We start from the raw sequence: 17004 nt of genomic DNA on the forward strand, positions 1-17004 counted from the left end.
AAGCAGGACGAGCAGTCTTCTTCAGGGGTGCTGCTTGAAGGAGCTGACCACTGCAGAAGGCGATAATGCTTGTGTCTGGCGACAGAGATCCCCCCCCCCCCTTGCTGGCTTATCTGTGGGCCAGGAATGTCACAAAAGCTGGTTTAAATCCCTACTACAAAGTGTGTTTACCTGCTTGTTTGGAAGTTCAGTGTTTGCCCGAGATACGTTCCCAAAAATGCTGAGTCAAACTTCAAAGAAGGAGAAAAACAACCTCACCGAAATGGGGGATAAAAGGCCCTCGCTAAACTGGGGACTTTGGAGACAAACTCCCAAAGACACCTTTGACGGAGAATTCCCTGAGGGGAAAACTTTGTCGGAAGAACCCCGGGACCGGCTTGCTGCGGAGCTCCCTGGCTGTCTCCCATCCCCCACGGTGATCAGACGAGTTCCTGAGATCAACGGACCTACTGTGTACCTCGCTGGACACACGGTGGTGACTATCTCTTTTGCTCTCTGCAAAGACTCCTTGCTTATATTTCCTACTTTCCCTATCGCCTATCTTCCCTTCCCCGTCTCCCTAAAAACACCTAGGACTTTAATAAACTGGTTGGACCAACATTTGAACCGTTGCTTCTTAATCTCACGTCGGGTATACACATATCAAAGAACCTTGCCTCCCTCCTGTAAATTGGAGCGAGACATTTTTTTATTGGCGTAGTCGGCAGGATACCCGCCGTGAGAGTGTTGTCCTCCCAGATATTGCCTGAAACTTTTCTGTGTGCACCTCCTGGAGTTGCAAGGAGCGATAATTTGGGTAACTTAGACGTGAGTACCTCTCCAGGAAGATCGCTCCATATTCTGGTGAAATTTGGACCTTTTAGTGCGTGTCTCTTGGGGAAGTGAATAAGTGATATTTTTTGACAAAAAAGTGTGTGCCTCTCCAAGAAGTATATTCCCTTTTATTGAAGCCTAGAAGGTGTCGTTTAAGAAACCTAGAAGTGTACTGCATATAATAATGCAGTAATAATGATGATTGTTTCCCTATTGGTGGAGCTTGTTCCAATAGCTCCTGAGGATTTTGACTGTGGGATGCCCAAACCAGCACGCTCCCAATGCTACGTGTCATTAATGTGTTTCAGGTTATGTCTGAGGTTAAAATATCATTCAGGAATATCACTGAGAGATCTGCCCCAAGGTGAGAAGGCTCTGCATGGCTGGGGGTGTGGGAAAGACTGGGCAGCTGCCTGGAGCGGTGGGAACACCCAGGGCTTTGGAACTTCATCTCCAAGCAACTGCAGGAATCTGAGAAACTGGCAGAATATTTGGGGCAGGTCTGCTGTGGTCCTGGTAATCCTAAAGAGACACACATGACTGCAGTGTACCAGATCCAGAGAGCTGGATCTGCTGACAGTGCTGCAGCCTCTGCAACTCCTGACACAGACACTGCAGCAGCTCCAAGGTTTTGCTACACATCCTGCAGTTGCTCCAAGCTCTGGGAAAGATCCCGCTGTCATTCCACCCTCATAATGAGCTCTGCATTCACTCCTGCTACAGGTCCAGTAGCTGTTCCAAGTATTGCTATAAGAAAATGAAACAAATGCCTCCCAAGGAAGATGCACTGTTCCAGGAGGTACAGCCCTGTGGTCTCTCCAACACCTGCAATGAGCCCAGTGGCTGCTCCAACTTCAGTCCCAGGTCCTGTGGTGATTCCAGCTCTGGCAATTAGCTCTGCATTTGCTCCAACTCCGGCAACAGCCCAACAGCCTCTCCAGTTCCTACAGTGAACCCTGTGGCTGTTAAAACCCCTGCAAAAGGTCTTGGACTTGCAAAAAGATATGCATATAAATTATTATCTATGCATATGTGTTTGCAAATGAATATGTTGTATATATGTAGTAATATAATATATATTTTATATGTATAAATATATTTCTCATAATTGTTATACTTTCTCTTTTTACCACAATGCGTATAATTTAAACCACAACACTGAGTCTGTCCCCATCTTGAGTCCTGTCTTAAGTCTGTCCCAGTCACTCAGTGAAGAGCACAAAAAGATCTCAAGGTCTTCTCAGGGAGCAGCTCCTGAGGTATATTCCTTACACTGGCTTTGGAAGAGGCCTCCAGTTCTCTGGTCCTGCTCTGAAGGGGCCCTCTTGTTATGGCAGTGCCAGCAAGGAGACCTGCTCTGAAGCAGCCGTTCGTATTGCTGACTACTGACTGCAGCCCCAGAGTGCTGCTGTAGAGAAAAAACGACTGTTATGAGACACACAAGACTTTCAGGCCAGAACAAATGAGAGGACTTGTAAAGAGAGGCATTGTAAAGAGAGCCGGAAAGAAAAGAGCATGTTGTGCTGCTATCTGCGGCTGTACCTCCCCAGACCCAGACAAGGTTGAGAAGAGCTAAGGAAAAGTCTACTTTGAAAGCTTTTTAGGTACCTCTTAATCTATTCAGTGAATCTGGTTCCATGTTTACATGAGCTCTTGGAGAAAGAAAATGGAAAGTAGGTAGGAAAGAAGTGAAATAAATTTTTATTTATAAGTTCAATAACATTTTTTGTGGGTTGCTATATCACACACAATCAATCACAGATGCATAAAATATAAAGAGCCATCACTGGAAATCATGTGAGGAAGATGTGCTTTATTGAAGCTGGAATACTACAAATTGCAACACCTTCCTGAGAGCGTGCTTGATCTCCCTGTTCCGCATGCTGTAGATAATCGGGTTCAGTGTCGGAGGAGCCACTGCATACAGAGATGCCAATGTCAGATCCAGGAGTGGGGAGGACATGGAGAGGGGCTTCAGGTAGGCAAAAACAGCGGTGCTGAGAAAGAGGGAGACCACGACCATGTAAGGGAGGCATGTGGAGAAGGCTTTGTGCCATCCCTGCTCAGAGGGCATCCTCAGCACAGCCTTGAAGATCTGCACATAGGACACAACTATGAAAACAAAGCACCCAAAGGCTAAACTGGCACTAAAAATGAGAAATGCAATTTCCCTGAGATTTGATTCCAAGCAAGATAGCTTGAGGATTTGGGGGATTTCACAGAAAAACTGGCTGACAACATTTCCATGGCAGAGGCAGTGAAAACGTACTGGCAGTGTGCAGCAGTGAATAGAGAAGCACAGTGCCCCAGGCAGCTGCTGCTATTGTGGCACAAGCTCTGCTGTCCATCAAGGTCTTGTAGTGCAGGGGCTTGTAGATGGCAACGTAGTGGTCATAGGACATGATGGCGAGAAGGGAGTACTCTGCTGACAAGTAGAAGGAAAAGAAAAAGAGCTGTGCAGCACATCCTGCGTAGGAGATGGCTCTGGTGCCCCAGAGGACGTTAGCCAAGGCTTTGGGGAGAGTGGTGGAGATGCAGCCCAGGTTGAGGAGGGCCAGGTTGAGGAGGAAGAAGTACATGGGGGTGTGCATGCGGCGGTCGCAGGCTACGGCTGTGCTGATGAGGCCATTGCCCAGGAGAGTAGCCACGTAGATGCCCAGGAAGAGCCAGAAGTGCAAAAGCTGCTGCTGCCGCGTGTCTGCCAACGGCAGGAGGAGTAACTCGCTGATGGAGCTGCTGTTGGACATCTGTTGTTCCTGGTCTTGGAGTCCTGTTCAGAGTGCAGAAGATAATGACAAGTCCAGACCATTCTCAGAGACACTCCTTCTGCTATGCTATAATATTTTTCTTTCCCTTAAGAAAATGTTCATTTAACTCCAGAACTTGTATTTATTTTCATGAATTTCACCATCCCTTAAGGAGTAGAAGATAAACTAGATCTTACTTATTTCTCATTTCCTAATCACATCCCAGCATCCTGGATATATTCCACTTTACTGCAGCTGTTCTTTGAGACCCCAGACCCAGCATCTGTGCACTTCAGTTTCTCTTAGAGAAATCTGCCTGTTTACAGGAGGAATCAACTATTAATATCCGCAGAATCCAATAAGTTAAACTGATTGTTTCCTTTTATTAAGGAGAGGCTGAAAGCACAACCTGTGTTTTCACCTTGCTCTCTGACTGTTCAGAGAACAAACGATGGATTGACGAAACATTTGCTCATTTCAGAGATGTGTTTAAATTAGACATACACTTTTAGATTTCTGTCCCCAATCCTTTTTGCCTTCGCTCAGAACAGGAAATGGAAAATCCCTGCCTTGGCTCTCCTCTTGCAAAGCACCCTTAAAAACATACTGTTGTGCAATGGAGCTGTGATCCTCTGCCTCAGACAGCAGCTGTGGCAGCACAAGCCCTGCCGGGGGACTCCTTCCCCCAACACCACACGTCTCCGTCAGCACCCTGGGCAGCTCCCCGGGCAGGCTGAGTGCTGAGCCTGGCAGGCGGCAGAGTCCCATACCCGGCACACAGCCCCTGGAGCACAGCAGGGACCCTGCTCTGCAGGACAGCCCTGGGCACCCACCTGCAGCCCCGGCTGCACAGCCTTCAGCCGTGCTGGGACATGCAGCCCTCAGGGCTGTGCTTTCATACTGCAGCACGGAAGCCCTCAGTTCGAGCAGAGGTATTGTTCCACAGTAAAGAAACATGCAGTGCCTGCATCCATATCTGCTATGGGGTGTCCCAGATTGTTAGACCTCTATGAAAAGCAGCTCATGGTCTGCAGAGAGACTTATCGTGTCATGGTCTGTGAGCAATGCTCCTGCAGTGATCTCACAGCACGCTCACACAGTACATATCTTGTAATCTCAATCCAATTTCTCTCCTCTCCTCCTGTCACCTGAAGGCTGTGCTGTGCACAAAAGCTGCTCCTCAGCACAGCTGTCTCTCTACATCTCTGCCCACTTTTATGAGCTCCCTGTGTCCCAGGAGCCCAGACAAGCAAGCAGCAGATGATGCCATTTTTATCCTTCCCACTCATCTCCCCTGACACGTCCCTGGGTCCTCATGGCCAACAGCTTCTGAAAAAAAACGGCATCATGACTGTGCTTTGAAATCCGCTCAATTAACCACCACATGTCCAGTGGACAGTGACTGATTGGAGACATATAGCAAGTACTAATTGAGTTCGTTTGATGAAGCACAAAGGGCAACCAGACAAGGACGGAGAGGTTTGGACTTTCCCTGTGCAGGACAGTGATCCAGCTGAGGCAGTGCAGGAGTCTCATCCCTTGTCAGAAATCCTGGAGCTGAAATGGGATACAGCTCCCCACAGAACCACAGGAGCTGGGATTCCTCTGGTTCAGTTCAGAAGTGCACAAGGAGTTGCCTGCATGTGAGCTCCTGCTCTGAGTCCTTGGTCCTTCATCTGGGAGGCAGCTGCTCACACACAGACACTGGGTAATGCCCAAGGTGCCTGGGCTGCTCCTGATGTGTGCCAGTGTTTGTAAACCGTGTGGGAAATCCCTGAGATAGACACCTCCTTCCTGGGCATCAGCTGAGGGCCAGAGAAGGGATAGCACCAGCTGTCTGGTGAATTCACATGCAGCTACAAGAGCAGCACAGGGCCTTCAGGAAAGCCATGCCATAAGTGCGTCTGTGCTGCTAAGTCAACTCCAAGACCCACGATGGGTCTAATGTCTGTGTTCCACCTTCTGCACACTGATACCATAGATGAGCTGCAAACCTGAGCTCCTGATTTGACCACAGGGACACAGTTAAATGGTTTCCACAACTTCACTGTAGCGCGAGGGGGATACAGAGTCTTTAGGATGGATGGGCGAGGATTCAAGGAAGGGTGATTGCCCTCTGTGAGAGTGCACTGAGCTCTGCCTGGGGATGGAAGAGCAGCCAGGTCAGAGCTAATGGAAATGGTAAAGAGAGGATTCCCACAATGTCTGTTCCTGGCTTCTTGATCATTGAGAGCAAGTGGAAGGTGCCCTCTGCAGACAGATGAAAGTCTCATGTTGTCAAACCTGTGTCCCCTTTGGGAGTCTTTTGCACTGCAGTAACAACAGCAGGGACAGCACAGCAGGGCATGTGCCATCCAGCAGATCTGTGGAGAGCACAGATGGCAGATTCTTAACCAAGCCATGGAGGAACAAAATAGGAGAGGTGCTCTGCTGGATCTCATACTGTCCGACAATGAAGGTCTGGCGGGAACTGTGAAGGTCAAAGGGGCATCAGGCCAAGTACAAGACGCAAATTTATCTCTTTTATTTATTTATTTATATATATATATATATATATTTTTTTTTTTATTTGAGTCCGTAAGCTTAAAAGATGTTCATTAATGTCAATAAAATTGAGAGAAAAAATTGAAGACAATGAGCGAAATCAATGAAAATGTGTTTACCCTTCTCAACATGAGAAATTCTCATGAGTTTTCTTCCATTTTAAGTTGTTAATACGAATCTTTCAGTTGATTTGATTTTTTTTATTGGTTTTTTTATTGTTTTTTTTTTATTTTCTTTTTCTGAAACTATGATGTTTTTTCAGAATTGTGTTTGCTGGACACAGATGCCTTCAGGTTCAGGGACACAGACTGTGGTGCCAGTGCCAGTGCCCTGTGACTAAATCCTGGTGTCACCGCTGCTCTTCCCTGCTGCCTATTTGATGTCCCTCAACCTCCAGGTGTCTCCAGCTCTCCTAAATAAATGGCTGTGGTTAAGGGCATGTTTTCAGCAGGCCATTTAGACACACGCTCCTGCCACAGCCTGCCAGATTTCCCCATCCCTTGCTCTTTGTTCAGTCAGATACCTCCCAATTATCTGTCTGATTTCTGACTTTTAGAGGGATGACTCAAATTTGCTCCATCTCGCCAAAGTCTGATGGACTGTGTTGTCAACTCCTTAACTGTGATTCTATCTAGCCCTTCCTGTCTTTTTTTTCTCTTTCTTTTTCTTTTTCTGTCGTTTTCTTCTCCATTTCCTTTTTCTTTTTTCTCTTTATCTTCCTTTTTTTTCTCTTTCATCTTTCATCTTTCTCTTTTTCTTTCTCTTTCTCTTTCTTTCTCTCTTTTTAATTTTTCATACCTTAAAAAGCATGAATTATGAAAGATGTTCATTAATGTCAGTAAAAGTGAAAAAAAGAGCTGAAGACAAAGATAGAAATCAATAAGAATGTGTTAGCCAGTCTCAATGTGTGAAATACTCACGAGTCTTGTTTAGTTTTAAGTTGATACCTCCCAAATCCCTGGCTGATCTATCCCAGGGAGATTACTGGAATTCGCTCCATTCCTCAAAAGGCTGTTGTTAGATCCTTCACCGTGATTCTATCTATCCCATCCTATCTGTTTCTAACTCATTTCTTGTGCAAATATTCCCTATGAAAGATAAACATCAATAGAAGCAGCTTGGACATGGCATGCAGTTGATCACTGTTTTACTGTTCATTCAATTGCATCACCTTTCCTTCTGTTTGTTGGCCATAAATAAAGAGAATTCTTTCTTTTTCTGTGTGCAGCTGGTTTTCTGTGGAAAGCCAGTGGGAGTTGGTGCAAAGACGGTTTAGCACTGTGCGGGTGACAACAGAGGAGAAGAGTGATGTGAGGAAAAGTGATGCAAGTACCATGGGGCCAATGTGAGTAGAAATGTGGTGGGGATGTTGAGGAGCTTTGTCAACACATTAACAGAACAGAAGTCATTGGGACATCCTGGATCACTATCAGTTGCTCAGTGCTGCTTTAATGACTTGTTTTAACCCAACTATAAATAAATAGACTATAAGTGTCTGCTGGATTCTTCCTCCTTAAGATCTCTCTAGATATCTCTCCATTTTGCTGAACAAGTTCTGAAAACCTGGAGAACAGGAAGGCACAAGGAACAAGATGCTCGTTAGGTTATAATGGGCCCCAGGGCGCATTTGATGCCGAATCGATCAATCTCCAGTGCAGAGTGAAGTTTTCACAGAGTACTCAGCAAGACAAAGGCAGAAGTAACAATGAAGATTCTTGGAGTATTAATGGGCCCACTGAGGGCCATTAGCAAGCAAGCTTCCCAAAGCACTAGTTAGAGCAGGTAATTGGAAGCCATGACTCCAGTCAGGCAAAGGCACTGGCATGGTGGCTCTGATGCTAAGAAAATCCTTCTTTGTCTTAAGAAGCAAACAAGACAAGCCCGATTCCCAGACCCTTGGCAGGGAGATCCTGTCCCTCATGTTGGCTCTGGGCCCTTCCTGGGGCAGTGGGATGGAGGTCTGTATGATGTTAAATGAAAGACATGGGGACAGAAGATCCCAGGCTCTGCATGTGGTGCAAGGATGCTGTCAAGTTCATGTCCTGTGTGTGCCCTGTGTCTCATCACAGGATGTGGGATGTGAGAAGGGCCCAGTCTGAACAAGCAGTCAATCCCAATGAAACTCTGAACTTCAGATCTCTCAGTTCCAGAGCCCTCCTGTGCACACTCTGCTATAGTTTGATGTCTTTTCTATTCTGCATTGCCCAGAAATGCACCTAGTGCTCCAGGTGATGCTGGAGCAGCGCAGAGCAGAGGGTGACAATCCTTTCCTTTACCCAGATAGCAATAAATTGCTTGATGCACTTTAGGGGACCGTTGGCCTTCCTGGCTGTCTGGGCACACTGCTGACTCACATTCAATTTGATGCTGACCAGGACCCTCAATCCTTTTCAGTCAGACCACCCTCCAATTTCCCATATCCAGTCAGTGTTTATGTCCAGGGTAGCCCCTACCGAGATGCTCAATCAGGCACTTGTTCTTGTTATGCTTTATGCACTTGGTGCTTAGTACCAACTGGTACCCACTTCTCTGTCTAGTCCACATCTCTCTGCAAGTCCTCTCCACCCTCAGTGGAGGCAACAGCACATCCTCATCTGGTCTCATCAGCAAACTTGCTCAGAACATCTTCTAGTCCTGCATGCAAGTCATCCACAAAAACATGAAAGAGAAGTGGCCCTAAAATGGAGCCCTGGGGAACCCTGACAATGACCATCTACCTGCCCGATGAAACACAATGACTATAGTCTGTTTGGCCTGACATACTGGCCAACTGTTTACCCACCACATTCTGTTTCTGTCTAGCCGTATGCAGAACATTCTGCCCAGAAGGGTGCTGTGAGTAGTCTCAAAAACCCTAATGAATCCTCTGGGATAACATCAGCTGGCTTCCCTTGGTCAGCTAAATGGATAATTGTGTCATAAAAAGATCAGAAGTTAAACAGTTAGTTAAACAGGATCTTCCCCTCGGAAACTTGAGATGGCTGCAACCAATGACAGAATTGTCCTTCAGCTGTTTTTTTCACCATCATTTTCTCCAGAATTTTACCAGGCACTGGAGTGAGACTGACAGGTCCATAGTTGCCTGTGTCATCTTTCTTGCTCTTCCTTACCATAAGACTACATTTGCCAGCTTCCCATCAACTGGTATGACCCTAGGCTTATTTAGATGCAATTGAAATGAGAGCCCAGAGCATCCTAAGGTGTCATCATTGCAAGAACGTAGCTGAGCCATAGCTTTGCAGTGCCTTGAATTCTAGAGTATGCCACAGATGGAGCATAGAAAAAGACTGGCCTCATCTGTTGTTAAGCAGAATAACACTACATGATACATGGGGACTGTGTCTCTGCTCTGCTATGCTCTGCTCACAGGGGAAAGGTGCAGGGGGTTGCTCTCATGTCAGTGCTCATATCTGAGGTGTGCGGTCAAAGAGGAGAGACCAGGCTCTTTTCAGCAGTGTGTGGAGACAAGACAAGGGGAAATGGACAGAAACTGGAGCATAGGAAGTTCTGCACGAATGTGTGCAAGAACATCTTTACAGTGAGAGTGACGGAGCCCTGGAACAGGCTGCCCAAGGGGTTGGGGAGTCCCTTTCTCCGGAGATATTCCAGACCCTCCTGGACGCCTACCTGTGTGCCTACCTGGTGTTCCCCAGGAGTCTGTGCTGAGGCCTGTCCTCCTCAGTATCTTTATTGATGACCTGGATAAGGGCATTGAGTGCATCCTGTGTAAGTTTGTAAATTACACCAAATTGGCTGGGAGTGTGGATCTCCCTGAAGTTAGCAAGGCCCTACTGAGGGATCTGGACAGGCTGGAGAGCTGGGCTGAAGCCAATGGGATGAGGTTAACCAAGACCAAATGCCACGTCCTGAACTTTGGGACCTGGAATGGACTGCCCAGGGGGGTGGTGGATTCACTGACCCTGGAGGTGTTCAAGGAATGATTGGATGTTGTGTTGAGGGACATGGTTTAGTGGGAGCTATTGGTGATAAGTGAACAGCTGGACTGGATGATCTTTTAGGTCTTTTCCAGTCTTGGTGATTCTATGATTCTATGACGTCCTGTCATTGTATGAGTGCCCTCTTTGAGCAAACACTCTCTGAGAGGCCTCACCACATGTCAGGAATTAGTCACTGATCACTGGAAATCTGGTGTTAAATTCAACAGATTTCAAAGCTCATTCATGATACTGTTGTCTTTCAGGAGCTGTTGACCATGATGATGCAGGGAAATCTCAGGGGAGACGAGTGGGAAGGATAAAAATGACATCCTCTACTGCTCAGCTAGGTTGGGCTCATGGTACACAGGGAGCTCATAAAAGTGGGCAGAGATGTAGAGAGACAGCTGTGCCCAGGAGAAGCTCTTGTGCACAGCACAGCCTGCAGGTGACAGAAGGAGAGGAGAGAAATTGGAGTAAGCTTACAAGATATGTACTGTGTGAGTGGGCTGCGAGCTCTATGAAGGAGCATTGCTCACAGACCACGACACGGTAAGTCTCATGCAGTAGGCAATGCAGCTGCTTTTAATAGAGGGTTAACAAAATAACAAAATATGTGACATTCCATGTAGTGTATTAGGCGAAATCGGACCCTCGGGATGTAACGTGATAGGCCCTCCCCTGCTTGGTCATGCATATGTAAAAAAGGTATAGGTGAAACAGGATACCTATATAAGGGACCCTCACATTCCAATAAACGCCATTTGCCATGTGCTCTCTTGTCACTGTCTCGGCATTTGGCCCAGCCGCGGATAGTCAGGGATGAACACGGGACAACTCAGAACTACAATTGGTGACCCCGACGTGCCCTGGCTGCGGCTGCTTCTATGCGGCTGGTTCCTGCTGCGAGCGACACACTTTCTTCTTTTCGTCGCGGAGTAGACAGAAGCCCGGTTGGTGGGGGAGCGGCCGTACCCCTCCATTGTTGGGACACTTACGCCGGATACTGACTGCGGGTCAGTGGCGCTATGGAAGCCGTGGTTAAGGTACTCTTCTCTTCCTGTAAATCTCTCTCTCATAAACAGGCCCCTTCTAGGAAGGAGTTGTTTGCTCTTCTTTCTTTGCTAGAGAAGGAGGGGCCGCTGGCGGCTCCCTCAGATATTTACGACCCTGCTAATTGGGACGGGATTACTTCTGTGTTGGCACAGCACATTCTTGCCACGCAGAAAGCCTCAGAGTTTAAGACCTGGGGTTTGGTTTTGGGGGCCCTCAAGGCGGCCCGCGATGAGAAACTCGCTAACGATCGAGCAAGATCGCTCCTGGGGTTAGAGCCCTGGGGGGGGAGTTCTGCTCTTTCCAGGGGGGAGGATAAGATGGTGGGCTCCCCAGAGGTCCAAGCAGTGGAGTTAGTCACAGGGGAAGTGGCTGCGCTCACAACTGCCGCCCTACAAGCAATGAAAGCGGCTTGGAAAGAAGGGAAGATAGATGCTCAGGTTGGGGCTGCTTCAGGAATTGGGTCGGGAGGCTTTTTCTCTTACAGATGTGAGGATTTGAAAGACAAAGACAAGGTGGTGCGAGCCATCCCGACCGCACCCATCACTCCGGCTGAACAACAAGCAGATGGCCCTGTCCAGCAGCATTCCACTCATTCCACATCCTTATCTCTTGACCAGCAGAAGCCTTCCTCGGAGGCCCCATATCGGTATCCAAAGCAACCGGTATATTCTGCACTCCTTCGCCCATCCTTGGGGGTGGGGAAGGGGAGTGAGCAGGGGCGGGAGGGTGGGTCCCTTCCTCGAGATGGGATGGGTTGTGGGTGTGGTTCCGCCCCGGGGGGCGGGGTGGATAGGCGTAACCAAGATGGAAGCCAATCCGCATCAGCGGGGGCGGAGGCGGAGGCGTTCCTAGTCATCATAACCCTTCCCCAAGAGGGTGGGCTACTGGTCCACCTCTACCTGGGGGGAAGGGGAAGGGAGAACAAGAGCGACCAAGTCACAGATTGGTCAAAGATAAGGGAGGCATTCCTTTTTATCGTTAATTGGGGGCCCGGTCAGGGGGCCCCGGGCTCGAGTGGAGTCTCTGAAGCAGAAACAAAACCTGCTGACGAGCGAGCTACTTTAGCCAGAGCTGGAGTCGGTTAAACTGCTGTTAACAACTTTGAGAAGTTTTTTTTTCATCTATGCTTTTGTTTGTTGTGGTTGTGGACTGTGATTGATATCAGTCCTTGGATGTGTTAAAACTACATAATTTGGTTATGGCTTGAAGATTGGTGGTTTAAGTAACTTGTAACGTATCTTGGAATTTGGAAAGTTTTGTGTATGCACCTCTTGGGGAAGTGAGAAAGTAATTTTTTGACGTTTGTGCTTCTCCAAGAAGTTTATTGCTTTTGAAAAACCTAGAAGTGTTTGCAGACCTTTTTTCAGGTCATCCTGGATTTCTGGTACTTCCTTCACAGTGATAATCATTCCTTTCTTTCACCTCTTTTTTGTCAAACTGGTTATGATTTGCATGTAACTCCTCCATAGTGTTTCCAAATGAAATGAGCCAAGGGACCTATCTAATATCTGTTAGTTGTGGTCACAAAAGAGATCTATCATAAAGACCTTTGCACTAATGTTTTTCAGTGTCAGCTCCAGCCCAGTGGTATCAGTGGACAATAATCATCCTTAAAACTATACTACTTAAGTAAAAAAGAAGGAATAGAGATGGCACTTCCAGCAGGAAGGCTTGCTAAAATGACATATGTATTGAACCTTTAAATCAAGGATGTGATGATGGACAACAACCAGTAGCCCTAACTTCATTTTAGTTAACAAGGAAAGAGTGAAAAGTCATGGAAAAAATATGATAATATTAGAGAATTTGGAATCAGGTTAATGGGAAGGACCATTCCTGCTGATAACTTGGAGGAGAGGAAGAATGCTTAGGATAAACTGTATTGGTTATTGTCACTGTCTTTGTGATTGTTAGATGTTTATGGTATGTGAAAGTATGAATGCTATATGGAAGTGGAATTATTAATGTTACATGGAAGTGTAATTGAGGGTACGAGTAGTGGAATTGTGAAAAACAAAAAACAGCAAAAAAGTTACAGAAGAACAGTGAGTTAAAATGTTGAAAGTGATCCGCTCTAGCCAGAGAAGTTTAAGTGCCAGCAAGAGAACACAAACCCCCGAGCTGCCCCTTCTCACTGCCTACCCCCCCCACCCTCCGCCGCTTGTGATAGTAAACAAATCGTTACTTCCGAATGGGGGCAAAAGCAAAACATTCTGAGTGCTCGTGCCCCTAGTTTAGTGTTAATCACTGCCCCTGCTAGGACCAGTATTACAGACAAAGTGTTTGTCTGGCAGTAATTGTTACAATCTTTCGGTTTTCTCCCTCTTTGTCTGCAGAACTGATTGCACCTCTTGCTAGTCCGAGCAAGAATGTCTTCATTTTCTCCCAATAATATACACATTGAGGGAACTAGGGTAGGGTTATTGAACAAATTTGTTGATGGGGCTTGGAAATTGTATAGAGGGGGAATTGTGGTGATGGAGTTGGATGGAATGGTGGCAGCTGTACTAGAGCAGGTCCTGAAGATCCCAGGATGAGTTTTGCCCCCAGTGGGCTGAATGCAACGTGCACACAGCAGTGCAAAGATATTCGTTCTTTGGCAGTTACAGGTGCATCTCACTCTATACTGCATCAAGAATTACTACCCATAGATGATTTTGCAACTATAGTAGTAGGTCAACAAGAAAAGCTTACCAATTAAATTAAATAAAGAAGGAGCTAAGGGTAAAGCAAGTAACAAACAATAGGAATAAGTAACTATAGCTCCAAATAACTTTTCTGAGTAGTTTGTATTGTAGAGAGATCTAATATAGTGGTTTGTTGTCTTTTAAGAGCAGGTGTTCCACCTGGGCTCTGTATCATGCACTGGCCATGCATGTATGGAGCACATGTGAAAAAACCTTGCAATCTCTAGCAAGAATTAAAACAGGAGAGAATCTGTGATGGGTGAGAAAGGCAAAGTGCACTTTGAAGCAGGGGACGCCCTGCAGGCACTGCCTATCACATTCACCACTATTGTGTTCCTTCTCTCTCCATTTGGTGGTTTGCCACCTCATAGTTATCGATAAGTAATAATACATTAACTTATAAATTTTCATTTATAGAGTTGTCTAAAATGAATGCTTGAATGACTGTGTATGTGTCAACTCAAAAAATTATGATGTTACATGTAACCTTATGTTTAGTGTATTATCAGTCAAGGTTTTGACTGAGTGATGATGATTATGTTAACATTTAAGTCCCCTGCAGCTCAGCGACACTGGGCCACTGCCATCATGGTCCTTGGTGTGCTGCGACACATCAAGACAGACAATGGCTCATGCTTCATCTCGAGATCTGCTCAAGGAGCATTGGGGAATATCTCACTCAACAGGCATTGTTGGGAATTCCCAGGGACAAGCAATTTTGGAGAGAGCCAACCGCCTCCTCAAAGAGAAGATTCGTATGCTTGGGGAGGGGGAAGGGTACTCAGGCAGAATCCCAGTAGTACAACAGGGTGAAATTTTAGCTCGTGCATTATATGCTCTGAATCATTTTGAGCGAGGAGAAAGCATGAGAACCCCTACCCAGAAACACTGGCAACCAAGGGTCCTTCAGGAGGGCCCACCGGTAAAAGTTAAAGGTGACAGTGGGCCCTGGGAATCAGGATGGACTGTATTAGTGTGGGGCAGGAGGTTTGCAGCAGTAAAGAGCAATGAGACTGGGGATATTCAATGGGTATCCTCGCGTCAAGTTAAACCAGAATTGGCTAAACAAAACAAAAAGGCTAAGGAAGTAACAAGAGTTGAGTGTTTCTTCATAGGATTTGCCAATTGGATGCCCGAAGAGATTGGAGAACCCAGAACAAAAGAAGCACAGGAAGACGCTCCTGTTGATACCAAAGAAGAAGAAGGGACATGAATCCCCTGACAAAGAATCTTTGCTGCCTACGAGAATTACTGTGTTGACATTTATATACCTCATGTGTTTATTGTGGTCACCAGTGGGGGGCATTCACCTGCTTAAACAGCCAGGAAACCTTTGGGTTACATGGGCTAATCAGACGGGGAATATGCATTTTTGCCTTGCTTTACAATCAGCTGCCTCACCCTTTCAAACGTGCCTTATTGGGATTCCGGAATGGGATGACTCGGTGTTTATGGGATATCTTGGGAAGGGCCCGCCTTATTACCGGGATCACCGTTGTTACCGTGACTGTATGAACTTGAAATCTACCTTAAGGGCGTTAGGAAATGATACCATGGATTATCTGGGAAAAAGGATGGCATGTATTATCTGTAGGTTAAATGTCACTCTTCCAGGAGACCCCGAGGAAGTGGAGTTGCTTGGCTCTCATGCAGTGCAGAATGACACTTGGGACACAAATAGTTTGCAGTGGCTGAGCCCTAGATGCTTATTTTTTGGCACACAAAGGAAACCTCTAGATATGCTGCAATTCCTGGGGCATGAAGGCCCTTATTGGGATCACAAAACTGACCAATCTGCTCCATTTACTCTTGTATATCCCCAAAATAGCCGGACCTTTAACGGAGATGGGGAATATTGCGGTTTCACTCCTAACGTAACAAGGGCATACAGTCCACTGAATCCATTGAATGGGTCCTGGGTTCCACCAGCAACGACTTTCAATGTTAGCAGACCGGATGGATCGGTTAGAGAGGTATATTGCAGGAATTATTCCAGGTACAATGGCTGCGTCGTTGCCTCTTTTCCCAAAGGCTCAGGCATATATGTGATTTCCGTCTGGAAAAATAATACCGCTAAAGCCTTACCCCCAGGAATTTTCCTTGTCTGTGGGGATCGCGCTTGGCAAGGGATTCCAAGAAATGCAATAGGGGAACCCTGTTATCTAGGAAGTTTAACTATTTTATCACCCAACATTACGGAGGTATATAAGGCACTCAATCACACTTGACCTAAGAGAGGAATTCTGGCCTTGGATTCTGAATGTGGCAATGATGTTAAATTGTGGGGACCCACAGCAAGGATCTTTGCTTCGTTCCTTGCCCCTGGGGTAGCGGCTGCACGTGCTTTGATAGAAATCGAAAGATTGGCTTGTTGGACTGCAAAACAGGCTAATGTTACTTCTCAACTTCTTTTGGACCTGCTTGTATACGTAAGCAGCATTAGACATGCTGTACTCCAGAACAGAGCAGCTATAGATTTCTTGCTTCTTGCCCAAGGGCATGGTTGTCAAGATGTCGAAGGGATGTGTTGTTTTAACCTGAGTGATCATAGTGAATCAATGCATAAGCAGTTAGCTTGGTTGCAAGATCATACCAAGAAGATTGGCATCCAGGATGATCCATTTGGGAACTGGCTGGGTAGTATATTTGGATCATTCAGTACCTCCAAGGATGCATCAGACGGATGGTGACAGGAATCTTCAAAGAGAGACGTGAGCAAGAATGAATGTATAAGAGGCTCTAAAGAAGCCTGAAGAGTAAAAGCGATCGGGTTGTCACGGGTTAAGCTACTCTATCATAGGGAGGGGGAAATGTAGTGTATTAGGCGAAATCGGACCCTCGGGATGTAACGTGATAGGCCCTCCCCTGCTTGGTCATGCATATGTAAAAAAGGTATAGGTGAAACAGGATACCTATATAAGGGACCCTCACATTCCAATAAACGCCATTTGCCATGTGCTCTCTTGTCACTGTCTCGGCATTTGGCCCAGCCGCGGATAGTCAGGGATGAACACGGGACAACTCAGAACTACAATTCCATAGCAGATTGGCTGCAGGTAATGCATGCTTCTATACTTTGGAAAAAGCCTTCTGGTCCATCTGAGGGCTTCTGTGCTGCAGCTAAAGAGCTGGGGGGGGGGGGGAGCTGCATGTAGCCTGCCTGGGCAGCTGCCCAGGGGTAGGAGCCCCCCGGCAGGACTTCTGCCACCACATCTGCTGCCT

The 17004-nt window shown here is 46.6% G+C and overlaps 1 protein-coding gene across 2 annotated transcripts; it reads left to right on the forward strand.

Annotated features, from left to right (window-relative positions):
* The first annotated feature begins 10661 nt into the window (after window positions 1-10661).
* Window positions 10662-16740, forward strand: LOC146754630 (uncharacterized). Of its 2 annotated transcripts, none has more exons than XM_085527858.1 (2): window positions 10662-11757; window positions 14898-16740. In XM_085527858.1, exons 1-2 carry the CDS (start codon window positions 11068-11070, stop codon window positions 16008-16010), a joined length of 1803 nt encoding a protein of 600 aa, XP_085383984.1. In that variant the 5' UTR covers window positions 10662-11067; the 3' UTR covers window positions 16011-16740. The 2 variants fall into 2 exon arrangements, with proteins under 2 accessions (XP_085383984.1, XP_085383985.1); XM_085527859.1 differs by having other exon boundaries at window positions 10662-11085.
* Window positions 16741-17004: the final 264 nt, after the last annotated feature.

Source organism: Coturnix japonica, chromosome W, assembly GCF_054131305.1.
Source record: "Coturnix japonica strain WE chromosome W, WE-NBRP24, whole genome shotgun sequence".
Lineage (NCBI taxonomy): Eukaryota > Metazoa > Chordata > Aves > Galliformes > Phasianidae > Coturnix > Coturnix japonica.